Consider the following 22,241-nt stretch of genomic DNA (forward strand, 5'->3'; position numbering starts at 1 on the left):
CAAAATTTTCGCTATTGTATTCCAAAGTGTTTTGACAACACCTTCTTTATATTCTTCCCCATCACTACGTCTCATGTTGAAAGCGAAATCTCTTAGAATTACGGCCAGCTGTGCGACAGAAGTTTCCTTGTTCAAAGTGTATTTTCGTTCATCACAAAATTGTTGAAACTGTCGCCACGCAGAATCTCTCGACTTTTTCGTATTCAGTGGAGTTAGTTTATCCACTGCGGCGTCTATTACTTGCGTGGAATTCTGCCCAAAACGTAAACTCATTTTGAAATATTTTTTCACGAACAAAACTGTTGTCAATAAGTTACCGTAGATACCAATTCAATGCCAATATGATGATCGTCAACTACGGTATAATTTAAAGAATAACAAATTTTAAACACAGAATTAAGTTTATTTTAAATTAAATTTTTCTCAGGAAATAGTCTGCCAAAATGCCCTTTCGTGCACGTCAAATTGTCTCATAATTTCCTCTTGTGCGCATTCGCGCACTCGAGAAAATTAAATTATCGACAATTTGACATGCACTCGGGACATTAATATTGATAATTATTCCTTTGTGAGAACGGCAAACAAATTAGGCAATAAAATACCTGCGGTAACTGGTATTAGACAAGGGGATAGCCTAAGCCAAATCCTGTTCAATATTATAATGGACGAAATCATCAACGAAGTAAAACAAGCCGGGAGAGGATACCGAATGGGAGACAAAGAGATAAAAATAATATGCTATGCTGATGACGCAGTAATCATCTCGAAAGACGAAGATAACCTACAGAAGCTCCTATATTAATTCCAACAAATAGCAAACACAAAAAAAAAACAAAATCTCTCACAATATCTAAAGAACCGAGAAGATGTAAACTAGCGATCTACGATCAGAGTGTAGAACAAGTGATGTCCTTCAAATATCTAGGGACAAACATAACAAACGATAGAAATCTAAAGAAAGAAGTAAAAGCACAAACAACGAAGGCAGCATTAATATCAGGATACCTTAGAGATTTAATTTGGCGAAATAAATACATGAGTACAAAATGTAAAATTAGAATATATAAAACTTGCGTAAGGCCGGTTATGACATATGCAATAGAAACTAGACCGGAGAACACAACCACTAAACGGCTCCTGAGAACAACAGAAATGCGAACTCTGAGATCAATAACAGGACATACGTTACTCGATCGGAAGAGAAATGAATAAATAAGGGACATGTGCGATATTCAGGATGTAGTAAGATGGGCAAGGAACCGCAGAAGAGAATGGAGAGACCATGTTGACAGAATGCCAAATGAAAGGTTAGCAAAAATTGCAAAGGAAAAGAAACCAGACACAACTCGACCTCCTAGACGACCACCTATAAGGTGGTATGAAAGCTGGTCCTCAGCATCCCAACTACTCCTGGCGAACCCTTGATGAAAATAAAGAACCTAGTCCTAACGTAAGAAGAAGAAGAAGATTTAATTTTTTATATTAATTGCTTCTTTTTTCTTTAGTTAAATAAACAAATTATATTATTAAGTTTCTTATATATTCTAATTAATATATTTTTTTTATTAATCTAGTTTCTAAAAGTATCTTAACTATTCTATGTGTTCTACTTCTTCTAATTCTTCTTGATTCTAAATCTTATTTATTCCTATAAAATAATAAAAAACAAAGAATGGTCAAAAAAATGCATTTTATCATTTCTTGAATTGTGTACAACTTCAAAGAATATAATATCTATGCTTCCTACAGTCTATTTTAGAAAGGTATAGAGCAATAAAATGGAGAATTCCGTCCAGTTCGGCTCAATTTCGGTGTCGGTCATAGTTGTAGATCTTGAAATATTGTGTAGGGATTACTTAGGTAGTAGATTCTACAGTTACCTTTTGCGTTTAACAGGTACCGTTTAACCTTCTATTAGTGCCACTGCCTAATTCCAACCCTATTTTAGATTCGGCTTAACCATGCGCCGTAAGGGCAATGGTGCCTTACCCAAAATTTTTAGACCTTTATAAGTATATTTGTTTAGTTTAACATATCAGTATTTGCTGTTAAGCCGTAAATAGTGTTCGCGGTATTATAAGATTAGTAGTAAAATAGCGACATTTACACCAACGAAAAGATATTCCAATAATTCTCCACTATGAGTGAATGAAAAACTTATTATTTTGAATGTATTGCGTAAAATACGATTACCTGAAATTTACTGTACAAGCAACTGTCGTTCCCGAATGACGAGTTGGAAAGTCCACCGTTTTTAAATTATTGCGGGGAAGAAAGATAACAGGCCAAGTGGAACCTCCCAAGAATTGTCGAGGCAGACCAGTAAAAGTCCTTTATGAAGACACCAAAAGTGTAATTCGATGGAAAGTTCACTCTTTTTTTGATTTTAAAAAAGAAATACCTACCCTAGATAAGATTTTAATGGAGCTTGGCCAGGATGACAGTATTCCGTTGATGACTGAAAAACTTTTATGGACCACTTTGATGAATATGGATTTTTCCTGGGAAAAGCATAACCGTGAAGCACTTTTACTGGAAAGCGATAAAATTGTTTGCTGGCAACGAAAATACTTAAGAAGTATAAAGCAGTACAGAACAGAGCAGAAGAAAATCTTTTATCTTGAGGAGACGTGGATTAAAAAAGGTTATACAGTACCAAAAATGTGACAAGACAAAAATATAACTGATAGAGTGATAGAGATTTCGCTCTTATCGAATGTGCCAAGAAAAGAGTGAAAGCACTTGTTTCAGGTGATTGGAAACACGTAATAGTTGGTGCGAAACAAAACAAATCTTTCTTTGTCTCTGAAATGGATCAAAGTGATTTTAAAGACCTAGAAGCGCTTTCCGCAGGAAAACCTAGAAAAAAAATCAAAATAACAAAATACGTCTGGATGAAGATAACTGCCGATGACCCAGCTTTACTGTATGTGAGAGAGGCACACAACATATTGCGCCCTTGGATATCAGAACAGGTGTCAAGGATCTTCCCAACCTCTACTCCACATTCCTGTCTATACCAAAAGAGAAGAAGAAAGACCTTATGGATATGGCTCGGTATCTCACAGATCCTGACCATGGGGCGTTTCATAAAACTCTTCCATCAGTTTAATAGTATTTTGGAACAAGCTGAGTGTAGCGCCCGTTTATATTTTCTTCGGTAACACTAATTGTTAATTGTTGTGTTAATTGTAAATGTTTATGTAATTGTCGTTGTTCATGTGAGTATTTATTTATTTTCTGTCAATAAAATTGGTTCAACCACTTCAATTTTATCAATATCCCATGTCTTTCATTTTTCTGTGGTTGAACACCAAAATGTGAATGAACATACCAATGAATAGATTTTGTAAACCCCATTAGTATGTTTTTGCCACTGAGTTTTATTTAGTGAAGAAACGTTGTATGTTGCTCTTTAGTTTGCCAGTTGCCGTTTTAATTGCGTTGTGGACATCATCCACTCTTCTGTAAAATTGAACTTCCGCTACATGCAACGTTTTTCGAGCCAGATATTCATTTTTTGAAATATAATGAATATATCTGGTATTTACTTATATTTTCACCTAATTAACCTGCTTCTATGTATTCTAAAATGTTTAATTTTTCACAAGGTATGAAGAAAATACTTTTTGTATAGGTATAAGGGTTTTAACTTTGATTTTTAAACAAGCTAACGTTCATGAGGAATAATTTTGGTTGTGGGCAATTTTTCTATAAGTGTCGAGTGATAACTTGCATTATCCATTACTATTATACAATTAGGAGGAAGAATATCTATCATTTGTTAGAACCATTCTTTGAAAACATGAGCATTCATGGCCTCATGGTAGTCATCAAATCTTGCCATAATTAATTTGTTGTATGTCCCTCATTGATCCATGGTTCATCTACATAAAATATATTTTTTCTTTGGTTTTTCATCTCTTTCAAAGTTTTTAGGTAATTTCTTTTCCATACTACAGTATTGTTTCTTCCTATTGAAATAAATTTTCTGTAATGCTTTTCCCAATTTAAAGTTTCCATAGTGTGCCAGGACTCAGTTCAGGGTATTCCTTATTATCTCGAACTGTGATAAGAGTTTTGTCTATTGTCGGAAATTAATTTCTAAAAAAAAAACTCATGTACTTTTAAATTTCAAACTATTTTCTATTTTGGTTTTCTTGAAGCTGTACGTGCTGTTTGAAACTAGCCATATTTCTCCGTAAATGATTTGAAACAATTAAATTTCAAGTTTTTTTATTAACTGTTAATGGACAGATTTTTCGGCGTTTACTCGGCCATTCGAAATATAATCAAACTAGAATTCACATTAGATTCCACATTGAATTTTGCAAGTTGCAACTAATTTAGGTACTAATAGATCTTATGATACGGTTATGTAATCTTTAATATAAAGGGCTTTTTACCATTCCAAACCTTTTTTGTTCCGTACAGCCTATGGTTATATATGGTACATTTATGAAAATTTTGGGCAATATTTATATTATTTTGTAATAAAATTTAAAATGACCGTACTAAGCTTTAGATTAGTAAGTAAGTTTTATATATTTTTTATATTGAACGATAATTTTGAGAATATGAACGAAACCTAGATTCTCATTTTTTATGGCGATACGACCTTGAGCGACGTCCCTTCGATGTTCAATCGTCCACGTAGCACTAATTATCTTTCTGTATTTTTTCTAATGCGTGCAATCCACTTATCTTTTTTAAACCTCGGCTTTTTCTCACCTACGTTCACGGTTCAAATTTAACTTGGTAATCATCATGTACTGAAACTAGTCAATATACTTTTTTCATCTGCACTTTAAAAGTTCCTTAATCACTTTTTTCTGTAACTGCAAGAAGGAATTAATCCTGCACCAGTTGTCAAGACCAGTCATGTTCAAATGTCGACTCTCAACATAAAAATATCCTTATATCAACGATGCATCTGTATTAAAATAATTTTTTTTCTTCCTCAAGTTGTAAATAACGCATATCGGCATTGTTTTGAAGGACAATTACTAAAAAGTATCCATTGTCCTTGACGACGGATTGAGGTCAACATGACGACGGGTTTTTGTAAGTTGCTTATCGTTTTAATAATTTCATTATTTTATTATTATAATCTGCTGATTTCATAATAACAGTCTTATTGGATTTATCTACTTGAGTTTCCTATTTTGATTGATAAATTTTTTGGTTTTAGTTATATTTTGGGGTTTTATATTACTCTCTTATTGTCTGTTTTTCAATTTATATTTAAAATTACTGATGATATTACAAGTATCAGATCTTATTTTATTTTGAATTTCGTTTTTCTCTTCACTTTTCTGTTTGCATTTATTAAAAACAATTTTTTAGACAAGGCCATCTGAAATTTGTTCGTTCTGTATTCATTTACATTCCGAAAGATGCGTTTTGAGTGTTCCATGTAGTGAAAGTGACAGTTCCGTACTGCAAAACACTTTCGAGACGCTATGGAGTAGACAACTTTAACTTCCTTAAATGTGACTCTAGCCACTTCAATGTTGACAGTTGACAGTTTCATTTCGATGATTTTGCATAACTTTCTTCCACTACAAATACGAATCAATCAACAAATTCTATCGAAATCACAAACACATCTACGGAGATTCTATCAACATCTAGTAGAGATATACATATTCCATGTGCATCAAATCCAATAAATATTAATAATTGTCCTGGAGGTACAATCAACATTACTTTTTGCAAATAATTAATAAATCAATATTGACATTGCAAATATCATTAAATACGTTCGCTAAATAAAATGTTTTGAATCTTGTGCGTCGTCTAAAAAATGTTGTGTACGCCGCGGCTGAAATACTACTTTGTTGGACTCGTTTGTTGCTCGCCTCGCTTTGCTTATCTCGCAATTTTCAGACTCGTCCAACAAAGCAACACTTTCAGTCCTTGGCATACAAATAACTATTCTAATTTTCTTATTAGAATAGTTGATTCGGTAATAGATAGTTGTATGATTTGGAAAATGAACCTAGATAAAACGTGATTTTGATATTCATGCTGCAGGCGGTAATTTGTAAATTTTATATGGGATAATAAATGTAGGTATCAATTATCTTTTCTGCATCTGAGTAGAAAAACATTTCGGTTTTTCTATTTTGTGGAGGATATTTTCGTAATTTTTCAGATTCTGTTTGGATTCAGTTCCATATGTAAGTTTAATGATATGGTAGGCACTGCGATTCGTCGGTGACCATTTGCTTCGAAGGGCGCAAACAACTCTTGTTTGATTTGGCTCATCCTGAAAGACCCATACAGTCAACTGTTGTTTAGTTTCGGGTTCATATGCATAGATCTATTATTCGTTGCTTATCACGATCTTATAGACGTCTTTGGAAGCACTTCGATCGAATTTTTCCAGTATTTTTTTGCACCAATCGACACGAGCTTTTTGGGAGCCATTGTCAAATTGTGCGGTATCCAACGCGAAAAAATCTTTTTGATAGCCAAATGCTCATGCAATTTCAAAACATGTCTTCTCCAAAATAAAAAAGTTTCAACAAAATTTGCCACCTTTGAAAATGTGCCGTCCTAGACTGCAGCGTACTTAGCCTGCAGGTAAATCCACCACTCACCTCCTATTTTTCTTAAAAGTAAATTTTTGTACAACTTTTATGTATAATAGGTAGTCATTACCTTGCTGATTAGGTAATTTCCGACCGCAAAACACTGTACCATTCTATTTTTGATCCATTACTTCTTTAAAACTCATCCTATTCATAACAGAATATCTACGATGGGATTACGAAAGCAGCTTCTACCATTAAACGAATTCATTACATTTATTTTTTAATTCATTACGTAAAAACCGTACAGATAAACGTGATTTACATTTATTTGTAGAAATTAAAAATTGCTTCTCCAGTTTTGTCCGTGATATAATTCTTTCAAATTGCTACTTTAGCCCATGTAGGAAGTGGTCCGTTCTCAATGGTACAATCTGTACGAATATAAATTTCTAACCCTTAATTTAAGCGTAATCATGTAGAAAATTGTTGTTCGTGTTCAATCTTATATCAAAGGTATACATTTAATTTAAATATCTTAAGGGAACGCCCCCTTTTCATTTTGGTCCGTATTAATTTTCAGGTGGTGCAGCAGAGAAAGCAGGTCTTCATGCCGGGGATAAAATCGTCAAAGTGAATGGGGTTAATGTAATGCAGTCGACTCACACCCAGGTTGTTGCCCTCATTAAGTGTAAGTTTATTTTATTATTAACTGATTTTTATTTGATATTCAGCTACGTTTATACACGACGATTTAAAATTATCTCCCAGTACGAGACGAGACAAAGCATAGGGGCCATTTAGACATAGTCCGAAACAATTTTTCTTTCGGAGTAACCAATAACCACTTGTCGACTTGTCTGCTATTCTCATCCCGCAATGAAGGCAAAGTATACCAACGCACATATTTGTAGTTGCATGTCGTAAATATTTGTTAAACTACCACTTTCGAATGACGCAAACACGTACGAGGCCTGTTTGACGAAAGAGTGATGTTTCCTATGTCATCTGTCAAAAGGTTCCACAAAACCGATCGACATATTCGTTCCTATTCTTGTTTAAAGAAAACTGTTTTATATGTTGGACAAATGTGGAATGTCACTATTAGTTAATTTGATAGTCAATCTTTATATGGAAAAAACAAATTTTGAACGTTGAATTACATTATTATTACGTGGTAAAACAAATGAAGAATTCTAGAAAAAGTTACGTAAATATTTTTCTGAAAGTGCTCTGTTTTATAAATGATTTGTAATTGTTTCTCGGCTTTTAAAAGTAACCATGTGAATACAGATGATACCGAATATCAGGTACCGTCATTTACTGTATGTAAAAGCCGACCCAGGCTCTCCACGAGGCTACTCGCCTTCTTTCGTCTCGCCTCTTATCGCTTCGTTTTGTGTCGGTGTTTCGAGTGCGGATCAAAGGATATGAGGTTGAAAATGAAGTGAATGACGCGTGGGAGCGGATAAGTAAATAATTAAATATGGTTTAATACTTCTTGTAAATTGCGAAAAATTGTGAATAATTTTTGTGTTGTATTATATTATGTAGAACTCGAATTTTTGAAAATAAATTATTTCAACGCCATGTTTTGGAACCATAGAACAATCTAAGATACTATGAAAATACAGAGCAAGCTCAAAAAACGTTATTTTTCAATTTCAAAAACGTACTGCGTGGGGAATATATAAGAAGAAAATAAGAGAAAGTAAAACAATTGACTTGAGGTGTAAGAATTTTCGCATATGAAAACCGTCATTGCTTATAAGACCCTCTTTATAAGTGTGAGGTGATGATATATCCCGTATATTAAACTACAATACTATACGAGTATGGTTGATTATTGATAAACAATAAATCTTTCTTGTCATTATTTTCTTAATTACTGATATAAATACGAAGTGCATTACGTTAGAGTAAACTGGTTACGGAAATTCCAACTGTACTTTAACTCAACCGTTTGCCAATCACAGCATTTGAATAATTCATAAATTTACAGTGGTTACCAATCTGTTTATAAATAAGTCTGATACATCTACACAATGTTGTCACATTAGGTCAGATTCAACGTAATAAAATATAAAGAATATAAATGACATTCAGGTATTACACACTCTTAACAACAGTATAATTGAAGACCTTGGCGGAATAAAGGGATGTGCCACTTGTTAGTTTGTTATGAGATATTTAAATATAATTAATCAAATTCTGAAATCATGTTTACACACTATAAAATAAATAGAGAGCGAGAAATACCACCAAATACTTTTATCATTCGGGTTATAGGGAAAAAGATAGATAATTATTTAAATTGGCAAAAACACTAACATATTTGTGAAAAATGTGTGGCTTGTCCCCTTTGCTTACAGAATAAAAATACTTTTTTTGTCCAATGCAATAAAAAAATATTGAAAACTACGAGGATATATTGAAAAATTCTTAGCCTACAATAGAACCAAACAAAATTTCAATGTCAAAATATTTTATTACTCAACATATTCTCCTCTTAATTGGATACATTTATTACAATGAACCTGCAACGTCTTTCCTTTAAAAAAAAATGTTTCTTCTTGCTCTGCAAACCAGACCTCCACAGCTTTTATTACCTCCTCGTTGGAAGAAAATTTACGACCTTTTAAACTTTTTTCCGTTGAGGAAAGAGATGATAGTCGGACGGAGCCAAATCTGGTGAATAAGGAGAATGTTCTAGTAATTCAAACACTAAATCACCAATTTAATGCATGGCAACATGAGATTTGTGTGAAGGGACGTTGTCCTACAAAAACAAAACACCTTTGGATAGCTTTCCGCGTCTTTTCTCTTCAATTTTTTTCCTGTAGAGTGGTCAGTAATGTCGAATAGTAATCTCCAGTTATTGTTCTACCCTTATCCAAAAAATCGATCACGATTACTTCATGACAATCCCAAAAAACTGAAGCAAGAACTTTTCCAGCAGATTTTTGGACACGAAAAGGAGGTCTTCTTAGGTCTTGGAGAACCAGAAGGTCGCCATTCCATCGATTGTTGCTTTGTTTCTGGATCGTAGAAATGTACCCAAGTCTCATCCATAGTAACAATTCGGTTTAAAAAGTCTACATCGTTTTCAAATCGAGCACGGATCGAACGCGATGCTTCTATCCTTGTACGCTTTTGGTCAACATTCAAACATTTGGGGATCCGTTTTGCAGCAATTTTTCTCATGTCCAAATTAACTATATGATGAACGCGTTCGTATGAATTATTCAGATATCTGTTTTAGCCCAATTCGACTGTCTGATAAAATCATGTCATGAACTGCATCGATATTTTCGGAGACTGACACAGAAACTGGCCTTCTCAATCGGTCATCATCTTCAATGGAAAATTTACCTCTTGTGAAGCTTGCAGTCCAATTTTTCAAGGTCGCATACGAAGTACATTGGTCACCAAGGATATTAATCATATCTTCGTAAATCTGCTTACCTCTTAACACCTTTAAATACAGGTACTTGATCATTGCTCAATTCTCCAATTTTTCGGTTTGCACAATTTCGGTGGACATTTTTTTCTTTTAATCTGGTTTATTTTTTTTGACGTCAAACTTTACACTGACACTTCTAATAATTTATTGTTCGTTGCTGTGGTAACGCAATATTTTGTTTATGCATGGAACTGGTCTAGTCTATATATATATATATATATATATAAGCGGTTTTTTATTGGGAACGTGGCAAGGAAACATCAAAGTGGACTAACTTCAATATATTTTCCGAGCTTTCGAATACTTATGTATTCATCGTTTTAAACTCATAAAATTCAATATTCAAATTGACGTTGATAGAAATATCTGTCTTGAATTATCAGTACGAACAGTACGAATTAGTATGGTTAAAAAGTGGGTGAAATTATCCAATAGGGTGGAATGGAGTAACTTGAACTACTCGGTGGAGGTGGGGCAATAATACAATAATTTTTATCACTCGTGTGATAGCGATTCGCCTATTTTATAATTGCGAGTACGACAAAAATAAAAAAATAGTCGAAATTTGAAACTAAATCGAGGTTGATGTTCCATTTAATAAATGAAATTATAATTTGAGTTCCAACAGTGTTACGTGAAGGGCGTGGAGTTGTTCATTCGATCACCGGACACAAGTTGAAACATAATAAAAATGCTTTAGTACCTTATTGACACAGATGTACATATGCACTAGTATTTTGTTGACCAATTTTTTTTATTTAGCTCTCTTCTGATCAAAAAATAATTTTTGAAAGAAGCAAAAATATTGACGTTTTGACCTATTTGTGTTTTCCTTCTTCTTCTAAGATTGGGGAGCCCTCGGCTGCCAACACTGTTCGGCCTATTTTTTAGTGGCTTTATCTGAATTCCTATCTATATATGTTTCATGTTTTACTTTATTTATACTGTAGACATGTTATTACTCGCCAAGTTGTAGCATTGTAATTTGATATTTGAAGCACTTGAAAATTTTTATGTTTTCAGAGAACTGTGGAGAGAGTAAATATAAAAGTTATTTAAGAAGCAGTTATAAAAATGTGGGATAGGTCTTGCTTTTCGCCCCAGGGGCATAAATTCGAGGACACTTTGTTAATTTTATGCAAGAAGGCGAATGTAGCATAGTGATTGGAGCATATTCTTGAGATAATACATATCTCTTTTCTAGATAAGTTTGCCCTCGTGGAAAACCAGAGGTTTCTTCTTGAAAAGTTAATAAATTGCGAGGATAAATTTCCTTTTATTCCAAATGCTGAGTGCTACTTTTCTATAATATTACTTTTAATCGACTGTACACATCTGAGTGGGGTTCCTCAGGACAGATGGAACAAAAATTGTAGATCATATTATCTAACATAATTATCTACAAAAAATATACCGATACTTTTTTTCCTACGAGCTACCGTTTTTGAGATATAACGATTTAAAAAGTTGAAAACGTTGTAATCGTCCTAATATGCACACGTTTCCACGCCACCTATCAGGTAGTGTACTTAGCGCGTTTTTTTTAACGTGGTTTTCCTAGTAGGATTATTCCACGGGTCAGTTGTGATCTTGTTTAATTTGAAACTATTGCAAAATAATGCATATTTGCAGAAATTGAAAAGATAAAAGCAATTTAAGTTGAAAAAAGTAGTGAAATTTAATCGTCCGAATCGTAACTTTCGAATTATTCTTCTTGATCTTCTTGTTCTGGGTAATCTTGTTCTTGTTCTTCTTCATCTTCATCCTGAGTACATGTAAAGAATGTTATTAGCGATGTATCGCATGTCGCTTCGTTGGAATCAAATAGATCCTCTACTGTTGGTGATTTAATATTAGAGCACGACCGGTCTTGCAGTCAGACTTTTTTGTAACCACATTTAGCACTGCATCCCTTTTTGCAGTTACAAAAAATCGTCTTTAGCAGTTTCTCCGGAGAAGGTGGAAGTAAAGTTTGCACTGGTTCTAACGAATTGTTGACCGATACATCGCTATTAACGCAGTTTACATGCACTCAGGATGAAGAAGAACAAGATGAACAAGAACAAGAAGATCAAGAAGAAGAATTCGAAAGTTACGACTCGGACGATTAAATTGTTTTTATCTTTACAATCTCTGCTAATATCCATTATATTGCAATAGTTTCAAATTAAACAGGATCACAACTGACCCGTGGAACATGCCTACTGGGGAAATCACGTTAAAAAAACGCGCTAAAAGTACACTACCTCATAGGTGGCGTGGAAACGTGTGCATATTATGACGATTAGAACTTTTACTACTTTTTGAATCGTTATATCTCAAAAACGGTGGCTCGTAGGAAAAAAAGTATTCATACATTTTTTGTAGATGATTTTATGTTCTACAATTTTTGTCTGAGGTATTTTTATGATGAAACTTACCGTTTTGCTGAAAATCGCGAAAAACTTATTTTTTTGACCTTAGACCTTGAAAGAATTTTTTTCCTTATAGAGGAATGATGGGGAACTTTCAATTTTTATTTTTCATTGTATTTTAAACAATCTTACCGATTTTCAGCTTCGTGGGAATTTATGTAGCTTCACTCTTATTTTTCGGTCTAATTTGACCGGACTAAACTATTTGGGTTGTGTAGTGAAAAGGGTCAAATACAGTTTCTACAACTGTATTAATTTGTTTATCAAGACCAATATTTCGTCGGCCCGATCGATTGACAGCATCAACACTACCTGTTAAAACTTATGAATAAGTCCTCTATATAGGGCGATCGAGGTATCTCATTAAATGTGCGTTCTGCCGCATGAAAATTATTTCCAATTTCACAATTATTCAGGATAACTGTTACTTACCGCATGTAAAAACTTTATCGATCATAGATGGACTTTTTAATCTTTATTAATTAAAAGAGAAACTCAAATTCATCGTATGCATGCCATAAACCCATTTACTAGTGACACTTTCTTGCGTACTCCTTCCTCGAGCAACACCTCTATTTTCATACACTCCATTGTCCAATCACCATATTCGTCGAAGTTCCACAATTTATCAGAACGTCTAATAGTGGAAAATCATTTGATAAACACTAGGATCCATCAAGTTCTCTAATTACATCATATCTTGTAGATATAAATGCGCAGCCTTGTCATAATTAAAATGTCTGACGCATGAAGATAAGGAAGCATTTCTTTAACGAAATTCAAATGAGCTCGCCAATCTCCCATACGTTTAGCTCTTATAAATTACTTTGTAATAGACACCTTATGAAAATATTGTATCCATAGTTTTGCTGTAGTTCCTAGTTCTCCGTGCTCCTGTAGTTTTTCATTAAACTCATAAAGTAATGCTTCAGCTATTTCATCGCCTTCTTCAATATCATTATAGGAAATAGCTTTGTTTGTTACAAGTTCAATTGTATTTGTAAGGTTTTCATCCATTCCACTATCGAGAACAAGCCCTTTGCATATTATTGTTGCTAAAATAAGATGAAGGAAGGTATGAGTTAGAACAGCTCTCGCGTAAGCATGACCATTGAGCATTTTGTCTAATGAATTTGGTGCATAAATTAGAGAACCTACTTCTTTTATACCACTTCCTTGCATAATATAACCAATCGTTCCAAAAAAAGAAATGAGTAAATGAAAACCTCCAAGTCTTACTATGATCTTCGATAATTCAGATCCCTCAGGCGCTGCGGATACGATTTCTCGAGATTTTGCATACAAGGTTGATCAAAAGTAATAATACAATAATCGTGGCCATGACGTTTTGCATCTTCTAAAGCACACAGTAAAATTGTGTATATGGTATTGTAGTTACTCGCTGCTTGATAAAAATAAAATTCGAGATTCCGAAAAATTTATAATAATATAACTGAATATAACTAATATAACGGAACTGAAAAACTGCCACTTCTTTTAATTGGAAAATCTGAGAACCCAAGATGTTTCAAGGGTATTAAAACGTTGCCTGTTAATTTTCAAAACAATAAAAAGGCCTGGATGACTTCTGAATTATTTGCAGATTGGTTAAAAAAATTGAACGCCGATATGAGGGCCCAAAAACGAAAAATCTTTGTCGACAACTACACAGCTCACAACAATATGCCCAAATTAGTCTATGTTACATTATTGTACAATACCGCAAGTAAATTGCAGCCCATGGATCAGGGTATTATCAACAACTTTAAGGTTAACTACAGAAATGAAGTTGTTCAGTATGTTCTTAAAATTATAGAAGAGGATGATAAAAGCCCAGAAATGAACATGCTCCAAGCCATGAGATTTGGAAGAAAATCTTGATTTTCTGGTAGCAAAACCACAATTAGCCATTGCTTCAAAAAAGCTGGATTCAAAGTGACGAATGTACCTGAACTTGAGAGCCTACAAGAGGAGCTGGAGATGTGTGCAACGTTTCCAAAATGGGATAGAATATTTATCACATATAGGAATGACTTAAATAAGCAGCAGGCGACTTTACAGGATTTCGTTTCTATGGATGATAATGTACTCAATTCAGAGGAGCTCGATGATGATGACATAGTTGCTATGTATTAATCTATTCTTCTTTGGACACAGAAGAAGAAGAAGAAGAAGAAGACATTGAAAATTTCAAAGTGTGAGGCAATAGAAACTTTACAAAAGTATTTTGAAATGTCAAGTATTGATAATTCTAATATTTTTGATCAAATTTATTCTATCGAGAAACAGCAACTAGCAATAAGTACAAACATAACCGATTACTTTGTCATAAACTTTACCGTATTGCTTTTTTTTTTTCGACGCAATACATTATGTATGTAGATTCACACCTACATTAAAATCGTAACACCAAAAATACGCATTTTTATTAACATTTCCACCTCTAAAAATGGAATAACGGCATATTTCGACCTCTGTATGCGGGTAAATCAATATCTTCTTCAGGTATAGAAAAATGTTGACGTTCAATGTTTTGCATGAACAGACCTTCCTAGAAATTAGCTAAAAGAAACAATGTAAATAAATTGCCTGTTCTGATAGAAAATTATATAAAAAAACAAACATCAAACGAATTGCGGGTATATCAAACGTTCCGCGCGCTTTTGCCGAATTTTAGAATTCTATTACAACTGGAAATGGTTATTGCTTTGCTCAGTGGAAGGTGTTCACATACATACTGCAATGAACAAAAGTTTGGAGTTTGACAAGAGATTTTTCACAAACTGAAAGTATTCATTATAAGAATGAACAGATGAAAACTTATGATGAAACTGTTACAGAAACTTTAGTTAAATCAATAGATGCAGATCTCACAGTGTCACTCAAAAATCAATTACAAATTAAGTGAAACACATTTATAGAGAATTTATGAAGCAAACAGAATCTATCCGTACAAAGTCACATGTCACATTTTAGAAGAAGGTGTCGAAGTAAAGCAACTGCGGAATTGTTTGTTTTTATGGCAGCTAATTTTAGAAGAAATTCTCCTAAATTTCTCGCGCAGTTCGATGAATTTCTTCTAAAGAACAAGTACAAGCAGCTTTTCGACAATTCCGAAATCGTATTAAAAAATGCACAAATATAAGAGGAGGATTAGTGGAGTTATAATTTAATATGAGATTTTTAATTCACTTCTATTCAGTTTTCACTAATTATTGTTAAGTTATTATAATAAAAATTGAAAATATACCTATGTTGATTCTTAACAACTTTTCTCAATAATTTTTTTGAAAATTGCTGAGACATACTTGATTTTTCAAAATTATGTTAGTAATTAGTTTTTTCAAGTAGGGCCAAGCTTCAAAAAATAAAAATTGGGATCTTTTATCTTACAAGAGTAGTTCCACTGTCTCATACGAAATGATCAATACAAGTTTCGCCGTATACATCCACAGCAGGATCTTTAGATAACTGTAGACTACTGGAATTATTGACTTTTTTTTTATTAACACTACTGAAAAATTCAAGAAAAAAATAGAAATTAACGTTATGAATTATTGGGAAAAAACTAGAGATTTAATTTTGGAACAATTTACTTATTAACTTTATCCTTTCTATCTTTTCAAGTGTAAGGCATTTTGGAATTGAGTCATTACGTGGCCTGCCTTTTCAACAACAGTTTCCATTCTTTCCTATCCCGTGTCTTTTGTTTTACTCGCAGCCATCTTATTCTTCGATTTTCCTTTTCCATTTAGTTTAGCACTTCTTCGCTACTGATTTATGATGTTGTAATGAGATTTAGTTTCTTACTGGGTCTCAATTGTACTAATAATCATTTTTAAATAAACTGTAGTAGAGGAAAGCTTGAAGTCCAATATTACTACTCATATGGATTCAAAAGAGGGAAATTAAAAAATGAATTCATTCTTTTTCCTTTTTTGAAATGACTTATGACAGAAGTGAATACTACTAAGTCAAAATAATAAAATGATGAAATTGAAAAATATATTTGATGAAAAACGTAACAGACCGATCGCCATTTTATTAGAATAAGTTTCACATACCAGTCATAACCTTTTCATTATATTGACCATAGTTATCTTTTTTCTGCAATTTTTATAACCAATAACCAATTATTGGCTATTGAAAAAACTTATTTTCTGTTACAGCTTCTTCTCAAGTTGTTTTAACCGTGCAGCAAAGGTCGAGTGTGGCTAGAACCGTTGGATCACCTAGTACCCACAATCGACCAGTTACTACTCCAACGTCTTCATCAAGAATAACTGGTCCTCAACCTGTTGATGTAAGCTTCATATTGTTATTAATTTGATTTGAATTTGACTCCTTCGAATGACAGCTGCTCGGAGAATAGACGAAAAAAGCGAAGTCGAAAGAATGAATCTTGATTTTTTTACTACTTCTGACAATTAGCATTTTCAAAATAAATTACTTTACTATTTTCATAAAGTACAGTCGTCAAACTAATTATCGTTTGGGAACTTAATTGTTTTCTAATTATCCCAAACGACGCCTGATTGTCGTTCCAGTTGATAGATCTGATCATTAAATTCCAAAAAAATTCTATTCATTTATACTTAATAATTAAATTCATTGTTATCTGCACGCCAATGTGCATAGTCAATATATCAGAGCTATTTGTTCTAGAACGAGAAACAGTATCAATTGCAGTTGGAAAAAGAACAATATTATAGATTGATGATAGAAAAAGAACAGCATTACATAGACCTTCTTCGCAGCCAAATAGCCTCCTCTCCAGATGAAAAGAAATACCAGGAATTAGCGAAAACAGAAAGAAACCTTCATACGTTGCAAGCCATGTTACAAAGAAGTCAGAGTGAGGCAAGTGTATTTTATATTTGTGTTTTTTACAAAAGTGTTTAGTATTTTGATTGAGGTGAATGAATCTAATTAGAACTGAGTCAATTTTTTCCCATTAACTTAATTTTGTATTCTGCTTTGGGCAAAATTTATACAGTACTCGAACACTATGCTTTGAACGGTGGTCAATATCAATTTTTTAACAAGCTTTTATTAATTTTACCTGTATGTTTGCAACCGAGATTGTTGCATCGATTTTGCTCTATTTAGAGTGATCAGATTTAATTTACATTGTGTACACTTGTCAAAGATTGATGACAATGCAATAATTTCGATATGATTATCTGGTTAGATTCTCCAGGTTTCATAAATTTATTTTTAAGGCATTTTCTACAAAAAAAATGCGCTATTACTAGCGTTTTGTTCATCCGTCTGTGTGTAGCAGCTATATCTCCTCACAAGAAGTATATAGCGATCTCGGGCTTTTGCATTTAATTCCTGTATAGCTGTAGATGTGTTGAATCGATAGAAATTTTGGGCATTACTAGGAAAAAATAATTAAACTAACCAAAATGTGATTTTCTAAACAATAAAAATTTGACGTTTAAACCTTTTGTGGTCTTTATCATAATATTACTTGACATTGCAAAATGATATTGATTAATGGATCACATACAACATGAATATCAAAATAGAAATTTGTTTTAACCACAATAATTTTCCACTTGCTGCTTTTAAAAAATAAGAGAAAACTATCAATTTAATTTTGTTAGTTGCATTAATATTCATGTTGTAGATGATCTGTAAATCAATATAATATTGCAACTTGATAAAGACCATCAAAAGACAGGCCAGAACTTTTTTTCATGGAAACTACTTTTCATAAATTAAGATTTTTGTTAATATTTACTGATTGCTAACGGTAACCAAGCAAAAAAGTCATAGAGACTATAGCGCATTTTTTACTGTAAGCAATTAGTAAATATTATAAAAGAAAGTTTCCATGAAAAATAAAATAGGAAAAATATCAATGATTTCTTTTATTTAATAATTATGTCCTCATTTTTCATTCTTATAATAATTGAAATGAAATATGACCTCAAATGACACGAATTGAAGTCTATTCTACCACGTTGATCGATGTCTTATAATGTCGATTCATGTCAATTTATACCACTTGAGGTCAGATAGTTGGATAAATGATGAAATGGTGAATAAACGAGGGGGAAACGAACTTAGTGAGTAATTTTCGGTACGGACGACCACCGGGAATAGGAATCGAACCTAAATCTATTGGTTACGCATCAGAAACCTTACCAGTTCAGCTATCCTTGGGACTCGTACCGAATTTATATTTCACCTACATAAGAGAACCCACCAAGAAACAATATCGACATCTTATATAGATAGTCATTTCGAGCTTATTAAGAAAATGCGGGAAGAAGGGAATAATGGAAATGCAGGTCCCACTCAGTGAATAATTTTCAGTAACCGAAAAAATCAAAAGAACAGTCCGCGGCAATCTAAGAAAACAGCTGATCTACTTCAAAATGAAGGCCGTCGGGTAAAAAATCGACTATCTTGTATAAATTCGCGTTAGCTTTTCTAGATTTTTTTCGGTAGTTCGGTTGTTGTTTTTTTTGTTTTATATATACTTTTTAGATCTGCTTCGGTGACATTGGTACGGCGGAAACTGAATAGTTTTGTAGTTTTTTTAATCAGTCTTCGAGTAACACTTAAGTAGTTAACAAAATTTAGAATTCTTAGATTTCTGAAAAATAAATTTCCACTGTTGCGCTCAAGTTTTCGAACATGATTCAGTACACTTTAAGATTGCCCTAGTTGCAGCTGGAAGATACAAGAAAAATTTAGGTTAGGTTAGTAACCCATTTTCATTAGATAAAAGGGCTTTATTCAGAATCCCGCTTCCATCAGCTTCCCATATACTCCCGCATAGTGGAACAAAAAAAAACAACATACCACGTTTCCAGAAGAAAGTTTGGTACTCTTTTATATAGCAAATTTTAAGAAGCCATTTCGTAATAAAACTGGGAGTAACAAGGTCTAAAATGTAACAAATAGCTTCACAAATCACACAGAAACTTACGATAAAAGCATTTGTTTATCCCACAGCGGCCATCTTTACATGAGCATCAGCTGATTTCGACAATTTTTTAGATTGCTCAATTGGTTACAGAGCGCCTTAAGTACTCTAAACGAGAATTCCTAAAATATTTTCGAGTGAATCGAGTTGACCATAAAATCAACGCACTAAAGGATGTTAGATGATTGACATAAGAAATTTTAGAAAAACATTAAAATTTGACGTTATAAACAAGGTCTAGATATCCCACTATGTGACCGCCAGGTCGGCGTTGTGGTCGGAGGATGGATAAATTGAATATACAACTTCAAAGGAATTATAATAAATATGAAAAACACAGAATATTAGGTTGTATACTCTATGTTAAAGTTTTCATCCCTACCCACGTTCATCCCTAGATAGCAGCGCCTCGCCATAGCTATTTCAAACACTTGAAACCCGGATCACACGCCACTCTGAAGAAATTGTTCTAGGTTTCAAGAGCTGTATGTAAGAGCGTAGTTATAAACCATGAATTTCATAATAATAGGCAATATGTCGACAATAAAGGCACTAAAGGCTACCATCAAGGAGTATGGTTTCAGAAATAATACGCATACGCAAGTGACAAAGACAGAAAAATGAGGGAATAATTCTCTTCTACCATGAGTTTCCTATTATAGTCAAGCCGATTCTCTTTCGAATATTCTCGTCGGCCATTTAAACAAAGTGTATAACACCACAGAATCTTCGATTTTAAAAGAAAAGGTCATGTTGCAAGATAAAGAGGAATAACAGGGTAACGAGGCTAGATAGATTGTTTTTATTTAGGCTATTATCCTCGATTTGTAACTTCACCTTTGCCTCAAGTATTCTTAACTTCTAGAATATCCTAAAGTAAATCGATATAAAATCGGCAATGAAAGGATTGACGTGATTGAAATATGAAATTCTAGAAAAACGTTGAAAATTTTAAGATCATTTTGATGAATAATAATTGTATAATTATATTATTTTTCGGTTTCCGTATATTCTAATTTCATATCTGATTATTTCCTATAAATTTTTTTCTTGGTTGTATTGGGCTTCGGCTAGCTTACAGTGAAGACAAGTATGAATACTGAATACTCTTTCAAGATTTCCGATATTCAAAAGCACTGGTTTATTTATTTCGTGTTTCTTATAATTTCTTTCGAGTGTAGTTCTAAAAATATGAACCCTCCATTTGGCTGAAATATTTACCAAAGCTTATCTTTGATTAGAGAAAATAAAACCTAAAAGAATTTTACCGAAAAAGCTTCATTTGCCCTCCACCAGTCCCCTTTAAAGTTTTATTAATTTTAGTTAAATAACTCTGAAAGTATTTATTTTAGTTTAGGTTAGGTTAGTGAATTTGACTCTTGCCGAGATATTTGGGTCATTGTCGCCAAAAGAATAAGTTCACGTAAAAAATGTATTCAACTGTTTTTGTAATCTACTTTTTTTTCTAAAATCAATATTTTTTGAGATATTTAGTAAAATTTTTCTAACCTTGAAGGGGACTGAGGGCAAACGAGGCTCTGAGGGTAGAAATCCTTTTAGGGGTTTTTATATATAAATTACGACAAAATCGGAGGGCTTAACTTTTCGTATCACTCTTTCTTCTGTTATCTTTCACTTATTTTCTATATTTTGACTCAGATCTAATTAGACTCTTCCTTCGGATTATCAAATTTTGCAATTATTTGCAGTAGCGAACTGAATGTCTGTGTGCTGATATTGATTGATTGCTTTTTATCGAGTAAAAAGGATAAGAATATCAAAGGAGATTGAGTAATATGTCAATAATGTATCTTCAAAATAACACAATCTCTATATCCTATAGTGGTAAATACTCGAATTGTATTTATTGTTATTACCGGTGAATTTTAAAATATCACTCCGTATAATCATGGTAACCAATAAGTAAGAACAGATTATATATTTTCACTTAATTCTAAACATGATAGTTTATTTTGCCAAACAATGTAATTCGTTATTGATTATTTTTAAAATCATAGATTTTCTCTATGAATCATTATTTTATTTATACATTTAACATAAAGTGTTTCATTTATTTAGTGCGGCCTTATCTTAGTTGATCAATTTAATTTTACGGTTTCTAATTAACTATGCAAACTGTATCATCAAATGGAACACGTTTATTTTTCGGAGAAATACTGAGTCAAGATTCTAAAATATCTCAATATAACATGGCTTCTAAGAGATAAAAATCAGAATAATAATCCAGATTCACTACCATTCATTACCATTTTCAAAAAAATTAGTTTTGGTTTCTCTAATTTCCTATCTGATTACTGAAACGTGTGTTCACCAGCTACCATAATATTATGATATTGTTTGATATCAAACTTATAGTCACTGGTCTCAACAAAATCTACAATTTTTTGAAATACTTTATCAAAACCATTTTAAGAGCGCAAGGCTAATTGTTTTGCTTTTGAATCACCGGAACTATTAGTTTGCCGTAGTGGAAACTACTCTTTAATCGGAATTAAAGTTCCTGGGGAAAAATATATTTTGCATTTAGCAGCATTAATCACTGTTTGAATCTCGAGTTTCCCTTGTCTTTTGCTTTAATTGCTTTACCACATAAAAATGAATAGTCAAATTCGTTGTTCCTTTTACCCATAACGAAAACAGTTTCCCTTGTCTCTTCAATTACTTTTCCATATAAAAATTCCCTTTCTAATTATTTTTGTTTAGAAAAATAAACCCAAAACAAATTAATGATTCATAGATATTATAGATAGAATTGATTGATTGAATTATGTTGTCAAAAAGTTGATATATTACTTAGATCTCAATTTTATGCACCATTAAGCAAAAAGAAAAGAGTTACAACAAGAATTACATTCCTACTAAAA

The 22,241-nt window shown here is 32.8% G+C and overlaps 1 protein-coding gene across 5 annotated transcripts in view; it reads left to right on the forward strand.

Annotated features, from left to right (window-relative positions):
• The window catches only part of LOC130890798 (rho guanine nucleotide exchange factor 12), a 234,869-nt gene that overhangs the window by 17,082 nt on the left and 195,546 nt on the right, over positions 1–22,241 (forward strand). For all 5 annotated transcript variants that reach the window (XM_057795119.1, XM_057795122.1, XM_057795120.1 and 2 more), the window contains exons 3-5: positions 7,120–7,227; positions 16,583–16,716; positions 17,079–17,273. In XM_057795119.1, the coding sequence (XP_057651102.1) occupies positions 7,120–7,227; positions 16,583–16,716; positions 17,079–17,273 (437 nt within the window). The remainder of the gene's footprint in view (positions 1–7,119; positions 7,228–16,582; positions 16,717–17,078; positions 17,274–22,241) is intronic.

Source organism: Diorhabda carinulata, chromosome 2 (assembly GCF_026250575.1).
Source record: "Diorhabda carinulata isolate Delta chromosome 2, icDioCari1.1, whole genome shotgun sequence".
Lineage (NCBI taxonomy): Eukaryota > Metazoa > Arthropoda > Insecta > Coleoptera > Chrysomelidae > Diorhabda > Diorhabda carinulata.